Source organism: Prinia subflava, chromosome 2 (genome assembly GCF_021018805.1).
Source record: "Prinia subflava isolate CZ2003 ecotype Zambia chromosome 2, Cam_Psub_1.2, whole genome shotgun sequence".
In the NCBI taxonomy this organism is placed as follows: Eukaryota; Metazoa; Chordata; class Aves; order Passeriformes; family Cisticolidae; genus Prinia; species Prinia subflava.
This window is the reverse complement of record NC_086248.1, coordinates 88,217,223-88,242,499: the sequence shown is the minus strand read 5'-3', so window position 1 is coordinate 88,242,499 and position 25,277 is coordinate 88,217,223. Positions and strand designations below refer to the sequence as shown.

The following is a 25,277-nucleotide window of genomic DNA, read 5'->3' as shown; positions in this document are numbered from 1 at the left end:
AAGTAGGATAGTGAGAAATAAACCCAAATTTTAAGAACAACTTTCCCCCACCCCTCCCTTCTCCTCAGGCTCATCTTCACTCCCAGGTTCTCTACCTCCTTCTCCCCAGTGGTGCAGGTTGATCTCTGCTCCCTTGTGGACCCCCATGAGCTGCAGGGGCATGGCTGCCTTGCCATGGGTTGCAGGGGAATCTCACCTGTGGCACCTGGAGCACCTCCTCCCACTTTATCCACTGACACTGGTGTCTGCAGAGCTGTTTGTCTCACATATTCTCACTCCTCTCTCCAGCTGCAATTGCTCTTGCACCATTTTTTTGCCTCCCTTCTTAACTGTGTTATCCTGGAGATGTTACAATCTTTGCTGTGGCTAGTGTTGGGTCCATCTTGGAGCTGGCTGGCGTTGGTTCCACATCCCAAATCACACCATGTGTACCGAAATCCAAATTTTGCACAAATTAGGAGCTGAAGTGTAAAGCAAAGTTCACACCTTTTTTTTTCTTTTTTTTCTTTTTTTTTCTTTTTTTTCTTTTTTTTCTTTTTTTTTTTTAATCCATTTAAAAAGTTGCTCTAATGAAAAATGTACTCCAACCAGGCAAGGTTCCTTGTGTACTCTGCATTTCTAACACTGCTGCCTTTTTAGCAGTTCTCCATCCTATCCTTCAGCAAAATTGGGTTTAACAATTAAAATATTCCTCTGAATAATTACTGATCTGGGAGATAGGCTCAGACAAAATCAAGCAAAGCTCACACCACTGAGCTCACCAGGTGGGGATGTGTGTGCCTGTCTTTAGAGAGTGAGTAGTAGGTGGAAAGCAGAAGAGCTGAGCTGGAAGCTTTTCTTTGCATCTCCTCTTTTGGATGGGTGTCTTAATCATCATATCACGGCGTGTGTGTGTTGTGGTGTGTTTTGTGCTGTCTGTGGAAACTGTGGGTAGGAAATAATGCAGAGTTCACAGGACCCATTGAATGAGCAGCTGTGCAAAGAGAAAGGGTGTGATTTATTAAATTTTGTGTGTTGTGTGTGTGGGCCCACTGATGAGGCTGCTCCTGAGTGGATCCTGTCCCTTACAGCAGATATTCACAGCCTCAAATGGCTTTTTTTCTGCAATGCTTTTGATTATCAATAACCATTTAAACTAGACTGTTAAAGGCATTCACTTGCAACTTTAATTCCTTGCAAACTGCACATTTGTAATCCTTCTACATACTCATTGTTTATTCTTTCTTTGTATGCATAAAATCATGAGGCACATAAAATTGCTGGGCCAGAATTAACTAAAGTTGATTATTAATGAGATCAAACAGTTAATGGATTTGAAAAGTGAACTACTACATAATTCTTTATGTATATTTCCTGGGGGTTATTTAAAATGAGCAAGTTGGAGCTAAGTTCTGTTCCAAATGAGGTGTTACGCATTTTGTTATTCACTTTAGGGAGTCTAGATTTTAATTTGTTTTGCTTCATCACAGTCCACCATCTGCCTCCTCAGGTGAGGGACACATGAGGGATCTGTGAACAGTTTCCATAAACAGTTGGCTTGCACCTGGGAGGGCTGAAGGAAATCTATCACTTTTGTGAGAAGTTTTTGCTTGCCAATGGACAAATAGGAGAGACAAAGGGCTGATATTTTTCTACTGGTTTTCTTTCTGCCGTCAGCATTACTATAAAGTTTTTCAGAGTCTCTTGTTCTCTGTGGTTTTGTCTCCATTTCTGTCTTTGGAGCATGACTAAGGAGGGCTCTGTTTCGAAGGTGCTGTGCAGGTTATCAGTTATTTATTGGTAGTCATTGGGACTAAGGGACAGAGATATACTTTGAGATGTTTTTCCTGCCATGGCATCTCCATTGATATGCATAGTTTGATTAAAGAGAATCATCAAAATTCTTCCTTCAGGACAGATATTATTAAAACATTTATAATCAGTTATAACTGAAGTACCAGCTCATGGAAACAAACTCCCCTGCTCTTTCTCAGCCCTGAGTTTTTTCTGGGTTTGGGAACAGAGATGTGAAGTCTTCAGAACAATATCCACTTTTCAAAACATCTTCTTCCATAGTGTAGACTGGGGAGGTAGCTTCAAATGATTGTGTGATTAGGTGGTAGGCATCTACTCTGAATTGTAAGTTATTTGTTGAGGCTCCAGATGTTTTTTACCCGTAAGGCCTAGGAACATTAAACTAGTCCATTTGTAATCTGTTGTTTTTATCTGTCCTTTCATCTATCTTCCCATGTTGACGTAATCCTAATATGGTGTGCAATATATTCTTGTCTAGGATATGTTAGATACTGCATAAAACCAGTAATGACACTATCTATACCTGACAGAACTCAGTCTTGAACTCGTGAGGATGTTGGATGCAAAAACCTTTCATTATATCTCTAAAGTATCCACCAGTGGAATTATGCAAGAGTGAATGTAGCTCCTGAGAAGATTGGCATGGAGCAAGGCAATTCCTATCTGCAAATGTTGAGTTTTCATCAGCATTTCTGTCTTGCAGTGGGAAAGTAAAATTTCAGCAATGTAGACTTGTCAATCTTTATTCTTTGAGTAAGCCTGGATAAATTGTTCACTAGAAGATGCTACAGCACACAGCTTATGAGATGTATTAGAGACAGAATAAGAAAAGAATTAGTTTAGTCTGTATGGGTACTGCAGGCAGTCCTGAGGAACTTGCTTTTAGTTATGTTAACTGAGAAACTTTAGGTCCACAAAATACCAGAAATGGCAAAATTAAATAATACTGAGGGATTTTTTATAGGGGAAAGGATTAGCCTAAGTAATGAGTAACCAATAAGTGTGGAGAGGTTTGGTTTTTTTTTTGAATCAAGGTAAGATGGCTTCATATCTAATTGCTTTGTATAAAGTAAAATAATAGGACATCTTGTGTTCCTCTGATCTTGAACCTATTTTTATGTACAGATTTCTAGTTGTGAATGTCCAAATTAATTTATAAACAAAAATGCTGAACTAGAGTGTGTTAGGTAATATTTCTGTTTTACTACTTAGTGCTCCTATTGAAGTTTCTTTGAAATAAGATTTCATTTTGGTTTTACATATCTACCTTTCTTGTCTTACAGTTGGTTTTGTTCCGTAATAATTTAATTAATCATCTTTGTACATCTCATTAGCTGTTGCAAGTGAATTTTCTACATCCCATCTGTATTGCTTTAATTTACTGATTATAATTTGCTCATTATAATTTATGATTAAGTCAAGAAAAAGTCTTTCATCTGTTGTGATGAAAGTCTGGTCTCTTTAGAATAGATTACTTGAAATTTTATACTTCCACAGGTAGTGTTTGTAAGTTAACATATCTTCTGCTTAAAATAAAACAACCCAGCCTGTAACTCTTACTTCGGTGTTATACAATACTTTAATGCAGACGTTGGAAAGAGGGATAAAAAATTCCCTTAATTTTGTATGAGGTAGATTCTACCAGACTAATGTATTTCCAGTGATAAGGTAATTGACAACTTTAACAAGGTAAGGCAGTAGATGTACTCTGTATCAGTCTGAGCAAACGTTTTGGTGGGTGAGAAATTACCACAAGGTAAGGGCAGCAGTGGTAGCATCATCAATAGGGAATGTAGATCAGGTTTTTTTGAGAAGGAGTGATTTTCACAGTTGCCTATAAGTAAAGCCTTATAAAATAAGGACCTTGCTACCCATGTACAACCATGGCTCAGGCCTCCTACTTTGGCTAAGTAGAAGAGGACAATGGGAAAATGACTCAGCTGAGTTAGAGGCAGAAAAACAAGTTATATAACCATTCTGTGTTCACATGGTGGTGTGTGGTAGTTGGTTGGATTATGTTTGTTATTATTTAAAACTATGTAACTGATAAAGGCCTAACTGCTTAAGGAGGCCTGGTTTTTACAATAAAGTGGCTCTCTGCACTGCCTGGGGACTCAGCATCGCTCTGCATCGTACAGCTCACTATCAATACCATTTCGTATTCTAATGAGTGTATTTTGTGCTCAAAGATTAGGATGAGAAATGTTGTCACTGTTTGGAAGAGTTTGGGAGTCCAGGATAACATCATAGAGCGCAAGAGGTGATCTTGTGGTCTGGAGTTACAGAAAAGTCACTTAATACTGCGAAGCACAAAATCGTGAATTTGCAGATGAAAAGCAAGAATGGGTGCTGCAAATAAAGAACTGGAGAATCATGGGAAGTAGAGCAAGGCATTTTGCTTTATTATTGACATAGACTCTGACTTTTGATGGGCTTTCAAAAAAAAAAAAAAAAAAGCCTTTCTCGATTTCTTGGGTTGCTGGAAATCACTGTAAAACATTAGACTTTATCAGAGAATCCTCTTCTTCAATTTAATTTTTTTCTCCATTGTGAGAGTGTTAAATATCAAAACAGGTACCCAGAGAGGATTGTGTAATCTCCATCCTTAGAAATGCTGAAAACTTTACCAGACAAAGTGATGAGCAAACTGTTCTAAGATTACCTGCTTTAACAGGAGCTTAGATTGAATGACCTCCATAGGGATCATCTAACCTGAATTATTTAATGATACTGTCTGCTGTTTTGTTTGCTGGATTGCCAGCTGGAGCTCGTTATTCTCTTCTGCAGTAGTGCTATTCCTTATGGTCATGTGAGCTTTTTATGTGCATTCTTGGAGGAGCGTTTGTCTTTCCTACGATTTAGCCTGACAGAGGTGATTCTGGCAGTTGTTAATCTCCTGCTAAGGATTAATCCTGGATCTTTTTCTGCACAATTTCTTAAATTTTTTTTCTGAAGATCTCATCGTGCAATTTCTTATTGCATGGACTGGGGATGGGGTTAACACCTCAAAATTGTTCTTCGCAGATTTTCTGTTTTTTTACCTTCTTTTTGTGGTCCCTGTTGAACAACATTTCTCCTGTTTCATATTTTGTGGAGTTTATCACTCCTTAGGTTCTGAGGTTAGTCTGGTCTTGAATTAGTTGAAAATAATAATAAAACATTCTCAGAAGGAGCTTGGAGAAAAAGCTACTTCAAATGTCATCTGTTTTATTGTAACATCTTGCTTACAGTTTTAAAACAGGATTGTAGAAAGATTTTTTTTTTCTAATTCCTGTTACACACCTCAGCATCGTCTGGCTTAGTTGGTTTACTTCTTTAGTCTTGGTATCTTTTTACTTTATTTTACTCTTTGAACTGCATAAATGACAGCAGTCAGGCAGAAGCAGGGAATGGCAGTTGTCTGTAGAGCTTCCTAAAGATGCATTTCCCTACAGAGATCATTAGAATTAAATTTGAACAATAAATATTTTTTTCAGAAGGTAGAAAATAATTGAATGATAAAAAAATGCCCTTTCATCATACTGAGAATGGAAAATCACTTATTTTCAAATTTTTGAATTAAAAATACATCTTTTGTTTTCTTATGGGGGTACAAGTACTATTTTGGTTAACAGTTTAATTTTTGTCACTCCCAGGCAGAATTCCAACTGAAATTTTACTAGATTTTTCATCTTTATGCTATTTAAGGGAAACAATTCCTTAGCAAAACTGTCATAAAAGTAGAGTGAACTGCTTAGAGATAGATGCAGTACTATTTATATCAGGCAAGAAAAGTCCCAAGAATTTAATGCCATTCTGAGAGGCATCGATAAATTTTAATCTGGAATATTGTGTGTAACGGACCATCAGTAATCAAGAACTTTGAACTCGTGCTTAGTAGGACAAGGTTCTAGATGTGAAAAGTTGCTTTACTAATAAAGTTACTAAAGGCACTTGGCTGTGCAGGGTGAAAGCTAAAAAGGGAAATTATTGTCATCTATGGAAATAGCACAGGAGAGAGAAATTTCAGGTTGGGATCTCAGTTATTGAGGATAAAAGCTAGAGCAGGTAAAAGGATGTCAAATGAAGCAGGTTTCTGCCTAGGAAAGCAGCAAGATAAAAATATTCCAGTATGACAAGTGGTGGTAAAAACCCTTGCTTGTCCTATTATCTTTTCCTCATAGAGATGCCAAAGTCATGGATTCAATCCTTGTAGAGGCTGTTCACTTAAAGCATTGGACTTTTGGTCCTTGTGGGTCCCTAACAACTCAGAATATTCTGTGATTCTGTGATAATTTAAGAATAAAAGCTTATGAAACATTGCCTGAAGTAGCAAGGAGGGACTTCATCACCCAGGAAATCTCTGTTTGAGTATGGAATACCTACTTAAGGTCCACATGTTCCATTTTTAAAGTGATATATCTGGTTTTGTATTTGCTGCAGCTAAAGGGAAGTTGCAGGAAACTTCCAAAGAGTTATGATTCAAAAGTTAATTAGATGTCTTAGTTGTTACTGCTGTGCTTCTTGTAATTAGGAAGCTGCCAAGTTATCTGTAAACCCCCTTGAAAAAACAAAACAAAACAAAGAAAAGAAAAAGCCATACACAAAAACCCATCACCCAAAACAGTAAGCCAAATTAGACTTATGTGAGTCATGTAAAGAATTGAATGATGACAATTTAGATAGCAGTACATAAAAGTATGTCCTTAGATAATGTTTACTATCAGCCTAGTTTTTCAGAGGCCCATGCTGCTTCTTTCTAATGTAATAATTCTGAGGAATTTGCCAAAAATAAATCCTACTTAGTCACTACTGCTTGAGTAACATGAAGTGCCACTAATAAGAGATTTCAGTCTACCTGAACAAAACAGATATGGTAGAGAAACAGAATAGAATGCACAAATCTGTCCTGGAGATTTAGTAACAGTATTATGTTTTCTGCCAATTAAATAATTTGGAAGAAATTTATTGAGAGGAAGACTAACTAGATGGAGCAAAACAACAGAGGTCATCTAGGGTTTAATCATAGAAGAGGGAGGCAAGGGGAGAAGGAGCCATGGGAGTGGTAGAGTTCAAAACAGGGTGCATCTAGACCAAAAGATGGTGGGAAAAAAAAAAGATGGCACATGGTTGGAGCAAGCTTTTTTGATGCAGAGCATGCCCGGGAAAAAAAAAATACAAGAGTAGGCTTATTGTCTTTAGAAAACCCAATGATCCCCACAAAAGGACTCTGCTGACTCCATTCTGGCTTCCTCCCAAGCTTTTCTTTTCTCAAGAGCAAGAAGAAAGAAAATCTCACAAGAATGAACAGTTTGTTCAAAGGGATGCATTTTGAGCACTTACCAACAAAGTTTAAATTACATTCTATAAAACATCATCACAGTGAAGGATAACCATGCGACAAATTGTCTTTTGTTTCCTCTCACAAAGTGCTCCACAAGGAGCTGGAATGAATAAGCACCTGGGGACAAAAATGAGGGAATTGATGAGAAATATGGGAGCTAAAGAATGAATCAGCCATAGCTGGTTAAGCTACTTGAAGCTTGACAGAGATAAGAGCTTCTGAAGTGCTGTTGTGACCCCAGATAAACGTCAGTCATACACAAACGTCGATATGACATCTTTGGTTGGCAATAATTTTTTTTTAATAAGATTAAAATGCAAGCTGTTTTCCCTCTGTTGTTTTTAAATACTATTGTGAAATCACAGTCTGAAAGGAAATTATTCTGGCATGTGATAAGGTGCTGAAGAGTTTTGTAGCACGTTTTAGACATGACGAGGACAGGGACGTATCAGAGACAAATTTTAGAGCTTCTTGTCATGATTCGTCATAGCCTAACAATAGCCTAATGGAAGTGTCTTACAGAAAGCCCAAATATATACGAGGAACAGATGGCAGTTTCTGTTCTTAGTCTGTGTCCATTAAATAGATTTCACACATATCCCTGAGGCTTATATCTGTTGTGCATAAAGAGAGCCATGAGCAAAACACTGCAGTGTTTGACCTCTGGATTGTGCCTTCTTGTATGTGAAATTCAGCTACAGCATGCTCTGAAATGAATGATGATTAACATCTAGAGATACTGTTGCTTTCTTTGACATAAAAGTGCCTTGGTGTTTCATTTGAAAAAAAAATTCAAGTAATTTAAACAAGAGATCATGAAATAAGATTTACTTGAAGATAAGATTTACTTGAACATTAAGAAATATTTTTCTCATGAAAATACAGGCATTATTCCATTTTAAAAGGGTGCAAATCAAAGCTCTGACAGCAACCAGAGAATTGTACGAGTATAAAAAAAAAGTGGTGTATGATGCCTTTTCTATTGATTATGAATTTTAAAAGGTCAGCTTCCATCAGAACATGGGGAAAGTGAGATGATGGCTTGTGCCAGTTTCATTCAAATAATGTCTCTTTGACATTTCTTGTGGCCTTATCAAACATTCAATTTTTGCATTATGGTGTTTAGTAAATGTACTTATCTTTGTGCTGAACTTTTAGTAAAGTATGAAAGTTGTGGTATGTTTCAGCTCTGATTACACAGCACAGTGGGGCTTCAAGAACTGGCAACACAGGCTGGATTTGGATAGTAATGATCAAGTGCTCATCAATTCCTGCAAGATTTCACCTGAAATTAAACGATTGCATACGACACCTGAATGTTTCCTAAAATGGATCTGCGTTCTGTGTCTTGGAAATTCAGATGTAGTTGTCACGATTGCAGCACTAGTTGTCACTATAACAAGTAATTCTTCCCTCATGGAATAAGGCACTGATTCTCATGGATGAAGATGGGAAGGCTGGGAAAATAAAGCATAGCATTGGAATAGTGTAGTGATTTTCCAGTCAAACCAGCCTTTACTAAGTCTGTGGTTAGTCTGTTGGTAATTTCAGGTACTTAGGTATTTTATTCTTCATAAACTTATATACAGAATTGAAATTAAGAGCAACACAAGACCTCTATTATAAAAGTTTTAGCTTTATTGTATTTTTACCCTTGTCTTTATTAAATGTAGCTATGCTTGTTTCTGGTTTGATGGCTTCGCTGCTCAGCTTCATAATGCCATTTTCCTTAGCTAGTGTCAAAAAATTCTATCCAAGTCATAAACAATGCAATATTTATAATTATTCCATAATGTATTTATATATTCTGGCATAGTAGGATCTGTTTGATCTGTGTGTATATAAATGATTACAGAAGATACAAAAAAGAGGATAAATTGTTCTGAGATGTGTATGTTCAGGACCTGTGAAAAATCTTCTTTTACTGAATTAGTTAGGAATGCCAGACTGAAGTCTAGAAGACTAAATTCTACATCCTGTCTGTTAATTCAGTAAATTAAAGATTCTTTTGGTTCTCTGCATTCTTATGATAATTCTACCAGTTAGAGAAAGATTTCAGAGTCTTAGTTGATACTTACTAGTGATTACTAGTTCTCAGATTTATTTTACTTGTATATGTAGAATTTAACATTCAGACAAGTTAATTTGCTTTTGAAATAATTTTAAAATATGTTATTTATTTAAGTATTCTCAAACAGGGATGCTAGTGCTATGGTTCAGGCATAATATAACAGATCTAGAAACCTGAAGCAAAACCACACAGTATTTTATTCCAAAAGGGGCTGTAAACATATTTTGTCTGTCCCTTTCAATTAGATTCTAATTTCTTTTTCTTCTTCTATGAGGGTTTTTTATTGAGTGCTAATGATGCTAAATAATTTTATACAATGGAAACAACAATCTTATTTAAACATACTTGTTTCAAGATTTAGAGAGCAAAGGGCTGTTGGTAAGAATTATTTTGGTATGCACCTGGATATGTAAGGGAAAAGATCAGTATTGAGTGGACTTTTCTGCATAATTCACAAGAAACCCTAAGTCTGCACAAACCATATGAAAAGTCCTAAGGCTGCTTGAGGCTCTGTGTTCATTGTACTTTATAAGTTTTTTGAACTGAGGTAAATACCAGTCATATCAGTAAAATAAATGAAAATCTTTAATGTTTGCTATTCATTCTTTCTCGTGCTCCTTTTTCATTTGATACTTTATATGGCTGCTATCTTGGTTCCAATGTTAAAATGATCCTGGCAGGCTGGATTGAATTTCTGGCTAAGGTTCAGATTTGCTTTGACACCAGGGAAATACTGTCCCCAGTAGGTGGGAGTGACATTGTGAAACATCTGGTCAATTCTTTCCCTCTTTTGCATGCAGTTTTGCCTTTGGGAGCTGAAAGCTGCATCTGAAATGCAACTGTGAAAACTTCGTTTTATCACTCAAAATGTGTTTAATTAGAAATCACTCATAGGTTTAAATCTTGGATGACTGGTGAATTTGGTTAGTGGATCCTTCTTTTGAAACTTCTGTGCTTGTGGTGTGTTAGAACACAGATACTGTGTTATTCATCACAGTAGGACTTTGTTATTGGTGCATTCTTCTGAAGATGATGGTATCAGAGGGAGGGTATCATCCTTTTTGTACATTAGAATCCATGGGACAATCCAAAGACAAGAGGTATTCCGGGAGTGCTTCTAGTTATTTGTTCTATAGACATAGAGAATTGAGTCTAATCTTGTAAAAACAGTATTGTTCCACTGACACAAGTGCTGACTGAAAATCTTATTTTCTATACTGTACCAACCGAGAATGTGGGACATAAAATCTGCCAAGATTAATGGATGTGCTGTGCTCGTCTGCATGCTGTATTTGTCTTTTAGACATCATGATGAGTGGGCACAAAAACAATTATGTGGGCACAGCAATAACAAAGTGATCTTCAAGTTGATTACAAAAAAAATATAAAAAGGCCTAAGTGGTGAGGAGTTAAAATATGTTTTGAAATATAGTTATCATACTTCAATTGCTTCTGTGGACCAGTAAGAAAAAATGAAAAGAAACTAAGTCAAAGAAGAGGCAGCCATAAAAAGGGAAAGGTGTAAGTTCTAATTACAGGAATGAACTGGTGTGCTTAAGGCTGAACTTCAATGAATACTTGAAGTTAGCAGGGCTTTTTACTCCTACTCTTGTGCCACAGCCATCTTCTGCAGCTTCATGTTTAAAAGGATCAAGCCACTGACTTGGCTGAAGAGGCCTGTGTCTTCTGAGTCCAGTCATGGATGGTATTCACAGAATTTCAGCCTCTGTTTAGGAGATCTGTCAAAATGTTTGCAGTAGGTGAAGGACAGCTTAACATCTCTGGATTGAGACAAACTGGAGTGAATAGTGTTCCAGAATTTGTTTTAATATGGTGTGAACCATCAAAAAAATTCCTTTTATACTAGTAGAATTGTTAGAGCTAAATTTTCCAAGAGAGCTATGAATTTCTGCCAATAGCCCCAAATTTTTTCAAGAGACAGACATATAGCATCTGCCTATTTTCACTGTTCTAACCCTCTCTACTCTAATTAACCTATGTGCTAAATTAAGAACCTCTGTTTCCTTCTGAGGAACAAATTGGTGTGAGATCAGAAATAAACCTTCTTGCTTTCTGACCAAAGAACTGTCAAAGATGAAGAAGAATCCTTTACTGGGTACAGAATTCACTTGGAATTGCTAAATGCAAATCATAGCTGAGCCCAGAAGAATATTATTGAGGTCATGGTCTATTCTGTGGTAGGCATTAAATACCATTCTATTGCCCCATTTCTGTTAGCTAAGATGAGCTTCGCTCTCTCTCTGACCCTTGTCTCTTTGTCTAACTTTACAGAAATTGTGTAATATTACTTTCTCAGTCTGTGTGAGGTAGTATTTGACATTTTCAGCCATAAATCAGAAGAGACAAGCCTATGTTGGCATTATCTGATGAAATAGAGCACCAGGAAATCAGAGGGGAGGAATGACACCTTCATTCAACAGGTGTGAGGTTATCTGCTAATGATTTTGAGGACAGGAAAAGTCTGTTTTAATCACCATGGTACGTTTGTGTTTTGCTTTGTTAATATGCCATTTTTGCAGAATAAATTATGTCCCTGTGTCTAATTTCCTCAAGGTCTGTGAATGACCTTCTCTCCTGGAAGATTTTGTAATACCATATTTGAAGAACCTTTTTGTGGGTCATATTGGAACAAAAATGAAAGCTAAATTTAGCTTCTATTGGAAGGATGGAACTGGGGCTCGCAAACTCAAATTTTTGCACAGAAGTTTTAACAAAATTCATCTTGACTAGCACTGGAACTTTGTTGTTGTGCCAGACAAAAAGGGACTATTATAAAGGCAAAATCACTTAGTATAAAAACTTGGTGCTTGGCTTCTTGATTACTTCTGAGCTTGGTGTTGGTGTTGGGTGTTGGAAGTTTATGGCAGAATCAATTCATTATTAAAGAGAAATGTACACTCTGAGAATAGTGTTTTAACTAGTGCTCTAGGTAGATTAAATGTCTTTTTCTTCCAAGAATCACATCACATGCCTGAAAGCATTGTCCAAACCGTTCTCAGACTCAGGCTTGGTGCTGTGACCACTTTCCTATACTTGCTATTTAGTAAAACAGAAGAGTTGGAAAAATATTACTGGATAGTGTCTGTTCTGAAAAACAGTTTTGTTAACTGGAATGCATTTGGCTTCTACTGGAAAACCAAGCCCAAGTTATACAAGGGCAGGAGCTGTGCAATCGTGTGTGTTATTTAGTGCTGGTGCCATAGCCTGGTGGATGCAACGCAGATTTAGGAGTCGGGAGATGTTCTCCCAGTGAAGAGCAAGTTCATTCCAATAGTCAGGACAAACTTCTTTGCCAAGAGGCACCTTGTCCTTGACAAGGGCCCTTTTAGGAGGAGTTGAATTCTTTATTGCTCAGTAATTTTCCTTGCTGCTTTCTTTGAAAAAGTAAAAGCTTTTAGCCCATGACAAATGAGGAAGAGCCCAACTTTTGTGCATATCTTGATGGTATCTGTAACAAAATGTATGTGAACAGCAATGACCCACAACTCTTCCTGCATTATAGCTTAATGCACACCTAAATAATGTGCAATCAGAAACAAACATGTATATGTTTAGCTGGGTCAGATCTGTCATCTCAAATATGATAAGTTTTGGGTTTGGAGATATTGGAGATATGCAAAACTGGATATTGTTGGATATCCTGACTGGATAGTGTCCTGATCAACCTGCTGGCATTGACCCTCCTTTGACAAGGAGGATTGAGTTACCTTAGCCCTTAGCCCGATCCTCCTTAGCCTTTCTGTGGCAGAGTTAGGTTTTTGGCAGCTCTCAACTTGCCAGAGAAAGAGACAGGAGAAGTGGAAGTTAAGCTAAGGCTTTCCAGTGAGACACCCGTTCATTACAGCCTATAGGAAACACTACTAAAAGCCACTGGAAGTGACTGTGACAGCTACAGTCCTATCAATCACTGTGTGGGCTCCTGTGTGATTTGTTTGCATGGGTTCCACTAGAAAACACCATGTATGTCAGGCAATATGCTAATGTTGGGAAATTTTGGTCACTACTTGTTCAAGGGAGTGATATGTACTTTTAAATTCTAGCTAAATCAGAACTGCATTTGACATTATTTTATTTTTGAATGATTATTTGATATTAAGAATGTCTTTGAAGAATATTCAGAATAACTTTCTCCTGTATCTCGATGTGATTGAGTTGGGGATGGAAGATCTCAGAAAGAGGTGCATTCATTTCTGATTTTTGCAACTGGGGTATGAGGAGTGTTTCATGTCCTTACAGAGATCAATTTATGTTCTCAGCTTCAATTTCTTGCTCTTTGAAGGTGGCCATCCTACAACTCTCCATTAAAAAGTTCTGGAAACATGGGCATGCTAAGAGCTGCAATATGATTTGCAATGCTAACTATTAAAAAAGAGCAAGCCAGGGTTTCAAGGGATCTAATCAAAGTCTTATGAAGCTCTGTAACAGGATTATTGACAAAAGTAAGCATAAACCCCTGAGTGTTAGAGTAAAATAGGGGTTTTTTTAATGTTTTTAAAAGGGCACTCAATTTTTAGAGCACTAGTTATTTCAGAAAGTTTGTAAACAAGGTAGGTAGAATGCTTTAGAATAAAATCTACTTCAAAGACATTAAAAATCTAGTTGTGTTTTTAACATTTTACAGCTTATTTGCTGATTTCCAACTCCATTACTGCAATGTAGCTAAGTTTAATGTTAATAAATAGAATAGTGTGTTCAAAGTAAGTTGTGGAGAGTGTCATTGGTAATTGCAGCTTAGTGATACCTATGTTGTTTGACAGACTTGGGGGAATAAGAGAACATACAGGAGGAGCTGTGCCTGTCCTGGTTTGGGTGGTGGGATTTTTTGCCAGGCCAGAAGATTGAGAGTGTGATAATGACCAGAGGTTCACTTATCACAGTTCTTGCTGGGTTTTCTTTACATTGTTTAAGAGTACCAATCTTCAGTCTATTAATGAGTTCACCTCACAGACATGCTTGATATTCTGAAATAGCTGTAGCAGTCTCCATGTGAACCCTCTAGGATGAGCTGAATTATTAGAAGATACTGCACCAACCTGTTTTTCTAAGAGTGAAAACATGTACAATTCTCTTTTACCCTGAAATTTTATAATGATGATTTACTTAAAGTTTACACATTATATTCATATTACTGGAGTTGATAATAAACACCACTGACAAGTATAAAAAACAATGTGGAAATGCTTGATGTACTTGTATATAAGAGAGGAGTGTTCCCTGAGTTCCTATTACAGCTTTCCTACATCTGGTTTGTTTCGTTCACAGTAGAAGTGGCAGATGTCAGGGGCATTTATATGAAAATTTATTCTCTTTACCTAGAGACAGAATTGAAGAACTTGTTTGGCTTTGTTTCATTTTAAAATTCCTCTACTGAGTGTAGAAAGAAGCTTTACCTGCTGCAATTTGAGGAAATCTAGCAGTGATGTGATATGCTGAATGAAAGACATCATTTCCCTGAAGCAGAGGAGCATGTTTTAAGCTGACAGTTTACTACAATGCTTGTTTGGCTTCCTGGATATGGTTGTATCTGTATGAATTTGTGTACTCTAATTTTAAAATGTTTTGAATACTGTAGACAGTAAGATCAAAGAGCTTTCCAAAGAGAGCAAGAAACTAAAAGGTCATAATTCTTTTTTTAACCACTGGTCCCAGTTTAAAGCCTTACACAGATAAACAAAAGCAGAAAAATTGGATGGCTTAGAGCAGTTGGAAAGGGAGAATTCATATGTAGAGATAGCAATATAATAAAATGTCAACTGAAAAGCAGACCTAAGAGAATGCCAGGGGGTGTACCTCTTGCCACATTCCTTAGAGAGAAGGAAATATATTCAGAGATGAGAATGGCAAAGCAAGAGGAGATTGTCTCATTCTTCCCATCCTCACCTTAAGGACTGATTCCCACTTACTGTGTTGTAAGAAGTAACCTCTTCCCTGTGTAAGCTAGTTGAAGCTTAATTGGCCTTGCTGCATTAGCAGTAGGGCTCTTCTGCACTTCTCTGTTCTGGGAAGTGTGGAGCATGACAGTCAGATGCTTCAGAGAGAGCTGCAGGGTGGCAAACTGCTGAGAGCCTCTGGGAGCAGATGTTGAACCGCAGGCCCAAAACCTGAAGTTCTTAACAATTTGGAACCTTCTAATACAGAAAAGTGCTTTTGTTAAGTGGTTATTTTTTCCTTATCTATTCTCAGGGTTGCTCTCGTGGAAAATATTCCTGAAGGGATCAACTATTCAGACAGTGCACCATCCCATTTGTCTCTTTTCCAAGGCTGGATGAATTTGCTTAATATGGCTGAAAAGTCTGTTGACATAGTGTCTTCCCAGTGGGACCTCAATCATAGTCATCCATCAGCATGCCAGGTATGTTCTAGCCTAACAAAAGAGTGGACCTTAACAGTCTGTTCTTATTGTCAAACTATTCATTTCACAGAACTAAAACTCTTCCCTGTAGCAGAACTATTTGTTTGGGTAGTCTAAAACATAATTTTCCTATGGGGATTTTCCTGCCAATACAAAAATTTCTGAGAGCAGTGATGTGCTTGGACTAGATAAAATTCAACATATACTCGCAGCACTTCCATCTAAGGAAAGAAAGTCATTGTGTAACCTTAAGAAAGCTGTCAGATTGTATCTATATCAGCACATCCACCTATTTGGGAATATTCATAAACCTGTACAATTATTTTCTGTTTGGTGCTACTGGTGAAATAAAAAGGCAAGCATGTGGATTAATTCTCCAGCCAAATAGATGAGTCAGTTCTTACAAAGAACAAAATTGTATCAGTTGATTCATAGCTTTTCAAAATGAATCTTGGGAGAGAGCAGTGTTCAAGATTTCTGCAATTAAGAACAGCATGAAAAATCATAAATCATGGGGAATAAGGCAGAATACATTACAATGATGCTGTGCAAACAAACACTTCATTCTTGAGAGCAGTCCTCTTAGAAGTGTGGTCAGAAAAGTTTCCATTTAGCATCACTTGTGAAGCTAAGATATCAAAGAAGGGATAGGCTGAGAGTGTCTCCTCTTTTCCACTAGATAGATTGTTTTCTGAAATGGCATCAGCTGACATGAAATGCAGCTAAAATGACAGCCAGGTAACTGCAAGGAGTCAACTCTATTATACCATGGCATAAACTCTGGGCTTTCCTTTCTAGGTCTGTTGATGCTGTGCAGTAAAAAATGCCTTTTGGTAGATGATAGGTAAATCCTGGTAGTCTAACCAACTGTATTCTGCTTCTGTTGAAATACACTGTAGCCTAGCTGAGCAGCATACGTGAACTTTTCTTCAGAATAAGCTTGCTGCATGTCCATTTAAAATACTGAAAATATAAGGTGAGCAGATGAATAGAAAATGTAATGCAAATCTCTCATTTTGGAATGCTTATAAATATTGGAATATAGTTTGTGAATGAATTTATGGAATGTCAAAATATTGAATTTTTTCACAATGTAATTATGCAGCTGAGCTTTATTTGAATTTGTTGTCTAAGTACCTTCAAACCCATGTACTGTCATTCAAGCAGATGAATTCAAGGAGATAGTGCCTTAGATGTTTCTAGGATGTGCATGAATTGATATGTGCATGAATCTTTCAAAAATGTTTTGTCTGAAAAAAATTCACCATGTCATTTGCTTCAAAACTGGCAGAGCCTAACAAATCCCAAACAGAGGACAAAAAAAATAGCAAAATTGGAATTGAGATTCCAGTAGTTAAGCATCAAATCCTTTCCCTTTCCCACATTTGCATTGCAAAGTAAAAAAACTGTAGATACAAAGATACTGTTCAGCAGGAAAGGAAGAAGAGACGTCTAAGAAGTGGATTTGGTCTTTTGTCCTCAAATGCACAGTTAAAGCCAGAAAAATGAAACATTTTTCATAATATTCTATTCTGTCTTTTTCTGCCTGCTAGTAGTCTTACAAAAATGAGTAATTACTTCTGTTTAAAGGCAATTAATATGGCAGTCATTTTCTCATTTGTACAGCAGTGTGGACTGAACAGCTGATAGATCTTTCTGTCAAGATTGTCTATTCATGCTAAAACACTATATTGCTATTGGCCAGTCTGCTAAAAATTTGCCAAGAGGAAATGTTTCTTACCTGATTGCCGCCCCAGAGAATGTACATAAAGCTCACGCTGTGAAAGGGAAGATAGAAAACTTGTATTGTTAGCTCTGCTTTCTCCACTTAGTGCAGGAAATGTGAAATTTCAGAGGAGCTTCGATAACTGTAATCTAGTAATTGTTTGAAGAATAAGTCCAATGTCCTCAAGTCTTTAAAATTTGAGTTTGGGTAAATTTGCCCAATGTAGCAGAAGGATTATGAAAGGTATGGGGCTAAGATGCAAAACTCCCAGGTAGTACAGTGCTTAGTGAATCAGTTCTAGTTGTTCCTTGAAGGATTCTTGTTTTTTAGAAACTAAGGACAGAACTGTTTTCCATACGGACCCACATCCTGCTCTATAATTAGCAATTTCCTTTTTATGAATATTCAAGTTGCTTTGGAGAGCAAGGTTCTGCACAAGAGCACTTGAACAGACATGGGGTTTTGAAGGAGAAAAGCAGGGTTGGCTAGATTCCTTTTTCTCAATTAGTTACAAAGTTTAACTACATTTTCTCTACGTGTGTCTGTGCAGTCTCATACATGTATGCATACAAATATATATATGCCCAATATATGTGTTGTCTGTATGTACATATATTGTCAATCTTGTCCAAATATATATTGGACATATGTAGATATGTATATATTTGCGTATGTAAAGTTGCAGAACATTCTGCTGGGGTTTTTTGGGGGGGCGGGTTTGGTTTGTTTCTTTTGTCTGTGTGTGTGTTCTTTTTTTTCTTGGTTGATTTTTTTTTGTTTGGTTTTTTTTGTTGTTGTTGTTTTGGGGGAGGGGATTGGGTTTTTGGGGTTTGTGGGGGTTTTGTTTGTTTGTTTGTTTCGTTTTGTTTTGTTTTTGTGGATATATTACCTCTTGTCCTTGACTCATGCGCGTCTGTATTTTGTTGTTAGAAATCTAAATAAACATTCATTGCTGACTGAGCTGTCCAGGTCACAACAGTCACATTCAGTCATCTGAGATTATGAGTTTTGCTAAATTGGATTCTCTAAAGACAGGCTCATGATGAGACAGTTTTCCTGTGCTTCAACAGCTAAAACAGTCAAGTAAACAAATATTTACTTGGCAAAACAGTGAGTTCTCTCTACACTGCATTTCTCATTCAGAAAAAATTCCACGTATTTTGGCGAGTTTGTTTTGTCATATGTGTGCTTTCAAGATAGCAGGGTAGTTGTCATGTAGAAGCATTGAGGCTTTTGTGGAATGTGAGTATGTGACTCTTCCTGTGGCAGTCTGATATTTAGAGATATTAGAGGAAAATGGAAGCATTTGTTTTGAGGACAGCTTTTGATTCATTTTCAGTGGAAGGAGAGAGGTGAATACACGATCATGCCAGTTTACAGCTTTCACAGTTCATTTCCTCTGGCTCATCTTTTGTTTTGAAACTTTAATTTAGAATGACCTTTTAGATTTCCAGCAAGTCCTTCACAAACTTCAGTTTGTTTTTCACAAATCAGAATCAATGCTATCATGGCTTATTGGTATTGCCATGTCTATGACACAGTTGTCCCTGGATGAATATTTGGATAAACGCAAGGTGATCAAAGGTAGATCTGCATTTGATTTTTACAAATATCACATAAAAAATAGATACTTCTGATTTTATTCACCAAACTACTGTGCATCTCCCAAATGGCTTGATGGAAAAAGTCCCCCATCCATCTGATGCTCTGTCTCATGTAAGGGAGCTGTCCAGCTTTGCAGTGAATCTCTTATGAGAAGTTATGAGTCACTCACACAGTCATGGCCCAAGGAGCTGAAGTGATTTGTTTGGTGGAACAAATGTTAGTGCAAGGGATTAAGTTTCCTTCCTTGAAAATTATTTTAAAAAGTAAATAAATAAAAAGGAGAGGATATCTCCAAATCTAGCAGCTCCCAGTGGAAATTGTATAGGATCAGCCATAGAGATCTATAAGCTCATCTTAACATAAACATCTCTCCAGGTGGTGATGTTTCCCTGGTACTGACTGAGGTACTGAAAATAAATTCAATGAAAGGAGAGTTTTTAAAAGGAAAGCATATTCTATTCCTGTGCATTAGCTGTTTCATTAGAAGAATTGAGGAAAGCATTTAAGTTTCATTGTTCTGCAGTAAAAGTTAGGATTTCTTGATTTACTTGGTTTCTGCCAGCATGCTGTGGTTTTTAGTGATGTTTTAGAAATATACCCAGAGGCTTGATTATGGGAAAACTTGGGAAAAATAGTAGAATTATATATTTAAAAAACCCAGGAGAAAAGTCTTTGAAATAACCAGGGTTTTTTTTCTGTGGGATTAAGAAGATAAGCATTTTCTAAACTGTAGGCATCTACAGTATGGAGATCTATTCTATGACTGTATGTTACTGAAGGGTACAATAATGCAATTTGAGAGTTCTTCAATAAATAACAGCATTTTCATGTTTGTGTCTCCCCATTTTATTTCTTATGAGGAACCTGTGCTGATAGAGACAAGAACAGACAAGGGAAATCAGCCAGGCAACAATCAGCCAGTCTAGAGCCTGGCAAAAAATTGCTTTGGGGGAAATTTCAAGGCCTTTTGATAATGACAACTGTGGGGATTTCTTAATTCACCAGTTTTCTGTGGCAGGTACAGTTGGGACTGATCTTTGAGATTTATGATAGTTTAAAGCGACCATGTGAAAGTAAATTTTTTCATGTGATAAATACTTTTTGCATTCTATTTTGTCACCTTTGGTAAGCTTTTTTCAAACAGCCCAGCAAAAAATGTAAGAGAATATTTTATCAGGCTAAGCAGATTTCTGGTGGTATTGTTTGTTAAAATGCAGATATTGCTATAAGGTAGTCACAGTTTCATAGCACTTGGCTGCTCCTATTTCTCAATCCTCACAAGCTGGGTGTGTAGAAATGCTTCTGATCACTGTCACATAATCGTGCAGCAGCCTGGTATTGTCTCACAAAGGGAATGTGGTCTGAATGACAGCATAAGGGTTTATTCAACAAAAACATTTCAAATGTTCTGACAGCAGTAACAAAACATTTCAGACCTTCCGTCCCATCTTTTTTCCTTTTCATAGAACAAACCTGTAAAATTGCTAGTAAACATGTCAGAAAGTGTAGAAACTGGGTTTCAAATTAATATTAATGGGGAAGAAGTCTAGGTTCTTCAGAAGTGTGGGAAGAATTTCTAGTAACCCCATTACTGGCGTATGTATTTGCTTTTAAAAGCAAGTTGTGAATTTTTCCGTTTGGTTTGTCGAGCTTAAGCCTTGGTGAGGGTATGAATGCCTGCTGAGGGATGCTGCAGTAACAGGTGAGACAAAGGGAATTCTTTCCAGTTTTGTCACAGGTGGTGGTTTTTATGTACCCATATAAACACAAATTCGTGGTGAGTGCACTCCTAGTTTTAGCCATCACTACTTAGAGGTGCTTTACATGTTGAATCAATTTGAGGTTTTACTCTTATACACATAACTGGGAAAAAAAAAATACTGTAAATGAATAGTTTGTGATGTCCCTGATGGGAAAACAGATGGATTTTCAGAGGAGATGGTTTCATTGGAATGCAGGGCTGCACTCCAAGCAATCTATTAGCCCATAGGAGGGGTTGTTCAGCAGGCAGCACGGCCTGTAGGAGACAGCAACGTTGGTTAGTTACATCAGGGCATACTAATATAAAGGAAAACTCAGGAGGTGCTGCCGGGTCTGTTTTCGCCCAAACTACAGTTAATACAGAAAGTCCAGACTTGTTTGTCAAAGCTTTTATAAATCATATGTAAATATAATCTCCTGCAGGTAGAAGTGACAATAACATCTAAAAATAACTACCATAGGGAAATGAAATTAGGAACCATGCCCTGAAGCAATTAATTTTATCAGGTTTAGACACTAACTGTCTAAGCATTTCTTTATCAGAAGAGTTAATGCAGTAATTTGTATTGATAATGATAATTTTCCATCTAATTTATGAATGCATTTTCCATTTTTATTTTTGTATGCTAGAGCTTTCTGCTGTGCTTCTAAACAAAATCAGTTTTTACAGATAACAAAAACACTGTTTATCTGTCTACCTAGTAAGTGGAAACAACACAGACAACCTAAGTAGCTGTTTCTACTCATATGTATGTTAGTTAATATGCATAATGCAAACCTTTTAATCCTTGATTTTCCCAACTCTCTTTTGCAAAGATGTAGCTAATGGAAACCAAAAGTGTTGGTGTTTCCAGTCGGGGGACCCATATGAAAGCACATCCAAAGGCTGGCTGAGCCCTGCCATACCAGGAGCCTGATGCTGTGGGGTAACATGAGGATGGGGCAAAGCAAGGATTGGGAATTCAGCAGACAGCAGGGCAGCAATGGCTGTTCCCAGATTTGGTTGGAGTCTAGCAGTGCCAGACTGTAGCACGTGCATGAGAAACCCTCTTGGTGGGAGCAGGGCACCCAGGTACAGTGGTCAGTGCACCTCTGCTCCCCCAGAATCCTGCTGGAGCAGCTGCACAACTCTATATGCAGCATCCATCTCCTCCACACCCCTATCTCATTATTCTTACATTCTCTGTAACATCAGCTCTTCTTCTTAAAAAGACCCAACACAATCTCTGGATTGAATTAAGAATTAAGAAATTTTTTTAGCTTGATGAGGTATGTGAGGGAAAGCCACTCCTTTACTTACACAGCAACTCAGGGCTCTTGGGTGTGTGAGTTAAAATCAGTGAGGGCATTTCTAGCATGTGGGACCACCTAGTCACCATGAGAAATGCTGAATCTGAGTATGAGAAGCACTTGGATCTTCATGCAAAGAATATTTTTGTTTTCCTGTTCTGTTAGCTATTCTTTAATGCTTTCACTATGGCAGAATTGTGTTCACCGCTAAGTTCTTGTGAGCCCTGGGATGAGCAGGGAGCTATACTGTGAATTTGGGTGAGCCAGCAGGCACACTTTATGAAAGTAAACAAACAGTAGTTCTGTTTCCATTGCAGCCTCTGGCTGTTTGGTAATTTTGAGAAAGCTATAATTTAGGGGGATGAGTATTTTTATTTTGCCACATATATTCAAAATAAGTGAATATTAAAAAATAGGTCTGTACTTTAGACAGGGGAAGCACTACTTTCTCTGCCTGTGTAATGCTTAAAGCAAGGCTCAAACTATCAATCTGACTGGGCAATTACAGGGCAAATTTCTAGGCTTTCCACAGTCTGCTGCTAATGGATTTTCAGTGTGTGTGGAGGGCTTTTGTCTGAGGTTTTGTTGGTCCATGCTGCATCATAAAGTATCATCTGAAACTGTTCTTGGTTTGGTAATTTTTGTTGAATTTAAAGATCCTTTTAAGATTCTTACTTTGTACAGAGAATTATGTAACATAGTTCTGTGAAGAGCTTTACCTTCTACCTGTTTGTTTGGAAGTTGATGTGTAGCTGTTGCTTTTTTTTGTTTTAGGTTTACCTTGGGGCACATATTACATAGAATCTAAAGTGAACTGTGTAGGTAGGGTAGGCATTTTTCAGGTGTATAAACTCAAGGTTCTTTCTGTATTGGACTGATAATTGAAAGTGGCATCTGCAGTACTAAGTTAGAATAGCAGCAAGGAACTGAGCTCTGGCTGTAACTGTAGTAAAACCACAGGATTGATACGCTGGAGAGTTTATTTTTAATGGTCTAGTTGGATGTTACTAAACTTTTTATTTAATTTAAAATATTGAACCTAAAATTAAAACATTCAGAATGCAATCACAAGGTTTACTTCTTGTTTGTTTCTTGGATATGGAAAAATGTGGTGATTTAAAATTTTATTTTTCATATGAAACAAACATTTGTTTCATTTGTCTTAATTTCTGTTTTGATATGTCTCCAGCTCAGTATGAATTTTCTTGTTCTGTATTAGGAATAGAGCTTAAATTGTAAAATTTTACAGCAGCATAAAAATTAATGTGCATAAAATACCTATAGATCATTGTTTTCCTTCTTGTTATAACTCATCTAAAGATAAGCATGCAACTGCTTGGGAATGTGTTGTACTATGGTTAGGATCACTTGCAAAAATATCGTGCAATACAAAAAAAATAAGTAATAAACTGTTTTCTTTGAGCTCTTAACACTAAGTCAACAGACTGCAATTATTTAGAAGAACATTAATGTCAGAATGTGCTTATGCAGCATAAAGCCCCTGGAAACTTCATTTGCTGCCTGACACCTGTCACCTTGTCAGTATTGCACGATCTGGGAAAAGCGAGAAACCTTATTGGCCTTCAAAACAGTATTTCTCCAAGAAAATGAATTTGAGTTCCAAACCTTTAGGGTAGGTTTAATTGTATCTAGGAATATTAGTTACTTGGATGTTGTTTATGTTTTTGTTTTAATGTGCTTTTTCAATTTGTTGGTATGCAGTTTGATCAATTCTGTGTCTGAAAGCTTCTGCTTTCCTTTAATGTTCTTCCCAGGGTCAGCGTCTTTTTGAGAAATTGCTTGAACTGGCGTCCCGAAATATTGAGATAAAACTAGTGAGTGATAAACTGCCCATGGAATCAAAGGTATTAAACGACTTGAAAACAAAGGGTAAGACCAAGGTCTTTATGTTGTTATACCCTTGACTGCTGTGATGTTCCTGTTATTTAAAATGCAGGCTCGGATGGTACATAAACTGCACACTCTGCTATTGCACTATTACCCTGTAATCCTTCAGCTTTCTCTGGTCCATAGACGTCAGAAGTCTGAAACTGGAGCTGATGTTTGCAGTTCGCAAGCAAATAAAAGGGCAATACATTAATTAGGTGTTTGAATTCCCTGTAGCCATTTTAATAGTAGGCAACGTAAACTGAGAGTTTGGGCTAATACCTTGTGGAACAAGATCCTTTTCCTCTTTTGAGCAATGGCAGAGTAAATTAATAAAACAACGTGTGTATGGTACTGATGATTCTGAAGCACTGGAAAATAGACCATTGGTCAGATTTAGCCAGCTGAAAAGATTTTTTGTGCTATGTTTATTTGTTTGGTCTTTGCTTTCCTAATCGTTATTTTGAGGCTCAGAAATCCCTATCCAAAGAGGAATTGCACATTGCCACTACAGGGATGAACTTTTTTTTTGTAAAACTATGTGGAAAAATAGTAAAGAGAATTTAAGAATTGCTGAAAGAAATGAGTCTCTTAGGAGTTCTAGCAATCTCATACACAATCTCGTCTCCTCTTAGTCACCTATATCTGATAAAACCATGATTTTGAGGGTAAGATACACTTTTCAAAGATCAAAAAGAACATAGGTATTTTGATGGTGATCATTTTTAACAAAGATACCTGTACGGATCGCAAAGGAAACTCTAAAAAATTTAATTAGGCAAAGGAGTTGCTATGTGTAGTAGCACCCTAACATAGCATGACTGTTCATGGTAAAGAGTAAAGGGCACCCTCTTCCCACAAAAATCAATCTATATTTGTTTAAATTCCTTGTATTCTCTTCACTGCACAAGTAAAAGCACATTACTAATGGAAGTCCTTAGCCCTGAGGGAGATCAGCTTTTAATCGAGATAGACATGTTATTTAAATTTAATAAACTTAAATTTAATTAAAAAATTAATAACTGTAGATCCTTGTAATTTCATGACACTACCTATTCCAGAAATTTGATGATTTCTGCTCCATAAACAAAAGAGATATCGATCATTTGATAAACAGTAAGAATATAAGTAAGAATATATCAAATACTTTGTCAGATATATGTGGAGTGTTTTTTTCTGATGTGCTCAAAAAGAAATAGGTATTTCAACATCAATGTTAGTGAAATTATCTTTCAATAAGTTGTTTCTTTTCCCTGTGATTCTAATATCTCAAATTCCTATGAGTGAGAGAATACGAGAGGTAGGCCTGTACATTCGTATTGATGTAGTGGCAACAGTTATTTTAAGTATCATTTATTAAAAATACCCAATACAAAAAATTATCCTTTTTCAAAAAAAAAAAAAAAAAAAAGATGAGGAGAAATTTTTAGCTGGAAGAGGGGGAGAA

General features: G+C 36.9%; 1 protein-coding gene across 6 annotated transcripts in view; it reads left to right on the top strand.

Moving 5' to 3' along the window:
* Window positions 1–25,277, top strand: part of PLD5 (phospholipase D family member 5) — a 186,065-nt gene that overhangs the window by 97,766 nt on the left and 63,022 nt on the right. For 5 of the 6 annotated variants that reach the window (XM_063390930.1, XM_063390929.1, XM_063390928.1 and 2 more), the window contains 2 exons: window positions 15,393–15,561; window positions 23,719–23,833. In XM_063390930.1, coding sequence (XP_063247000.1) covers window positions 15,393–15,561; window positions 23,719–23,833 — 284 coding nt within the window. Of the gene's footprint in view, window positions 1–15,392; window positions 15,562–23,718; window positions 23,834–25,277 lie in introns of those variants that run through there. The other variant, XM_063390933.1, reaches the window with a different exon arrangement.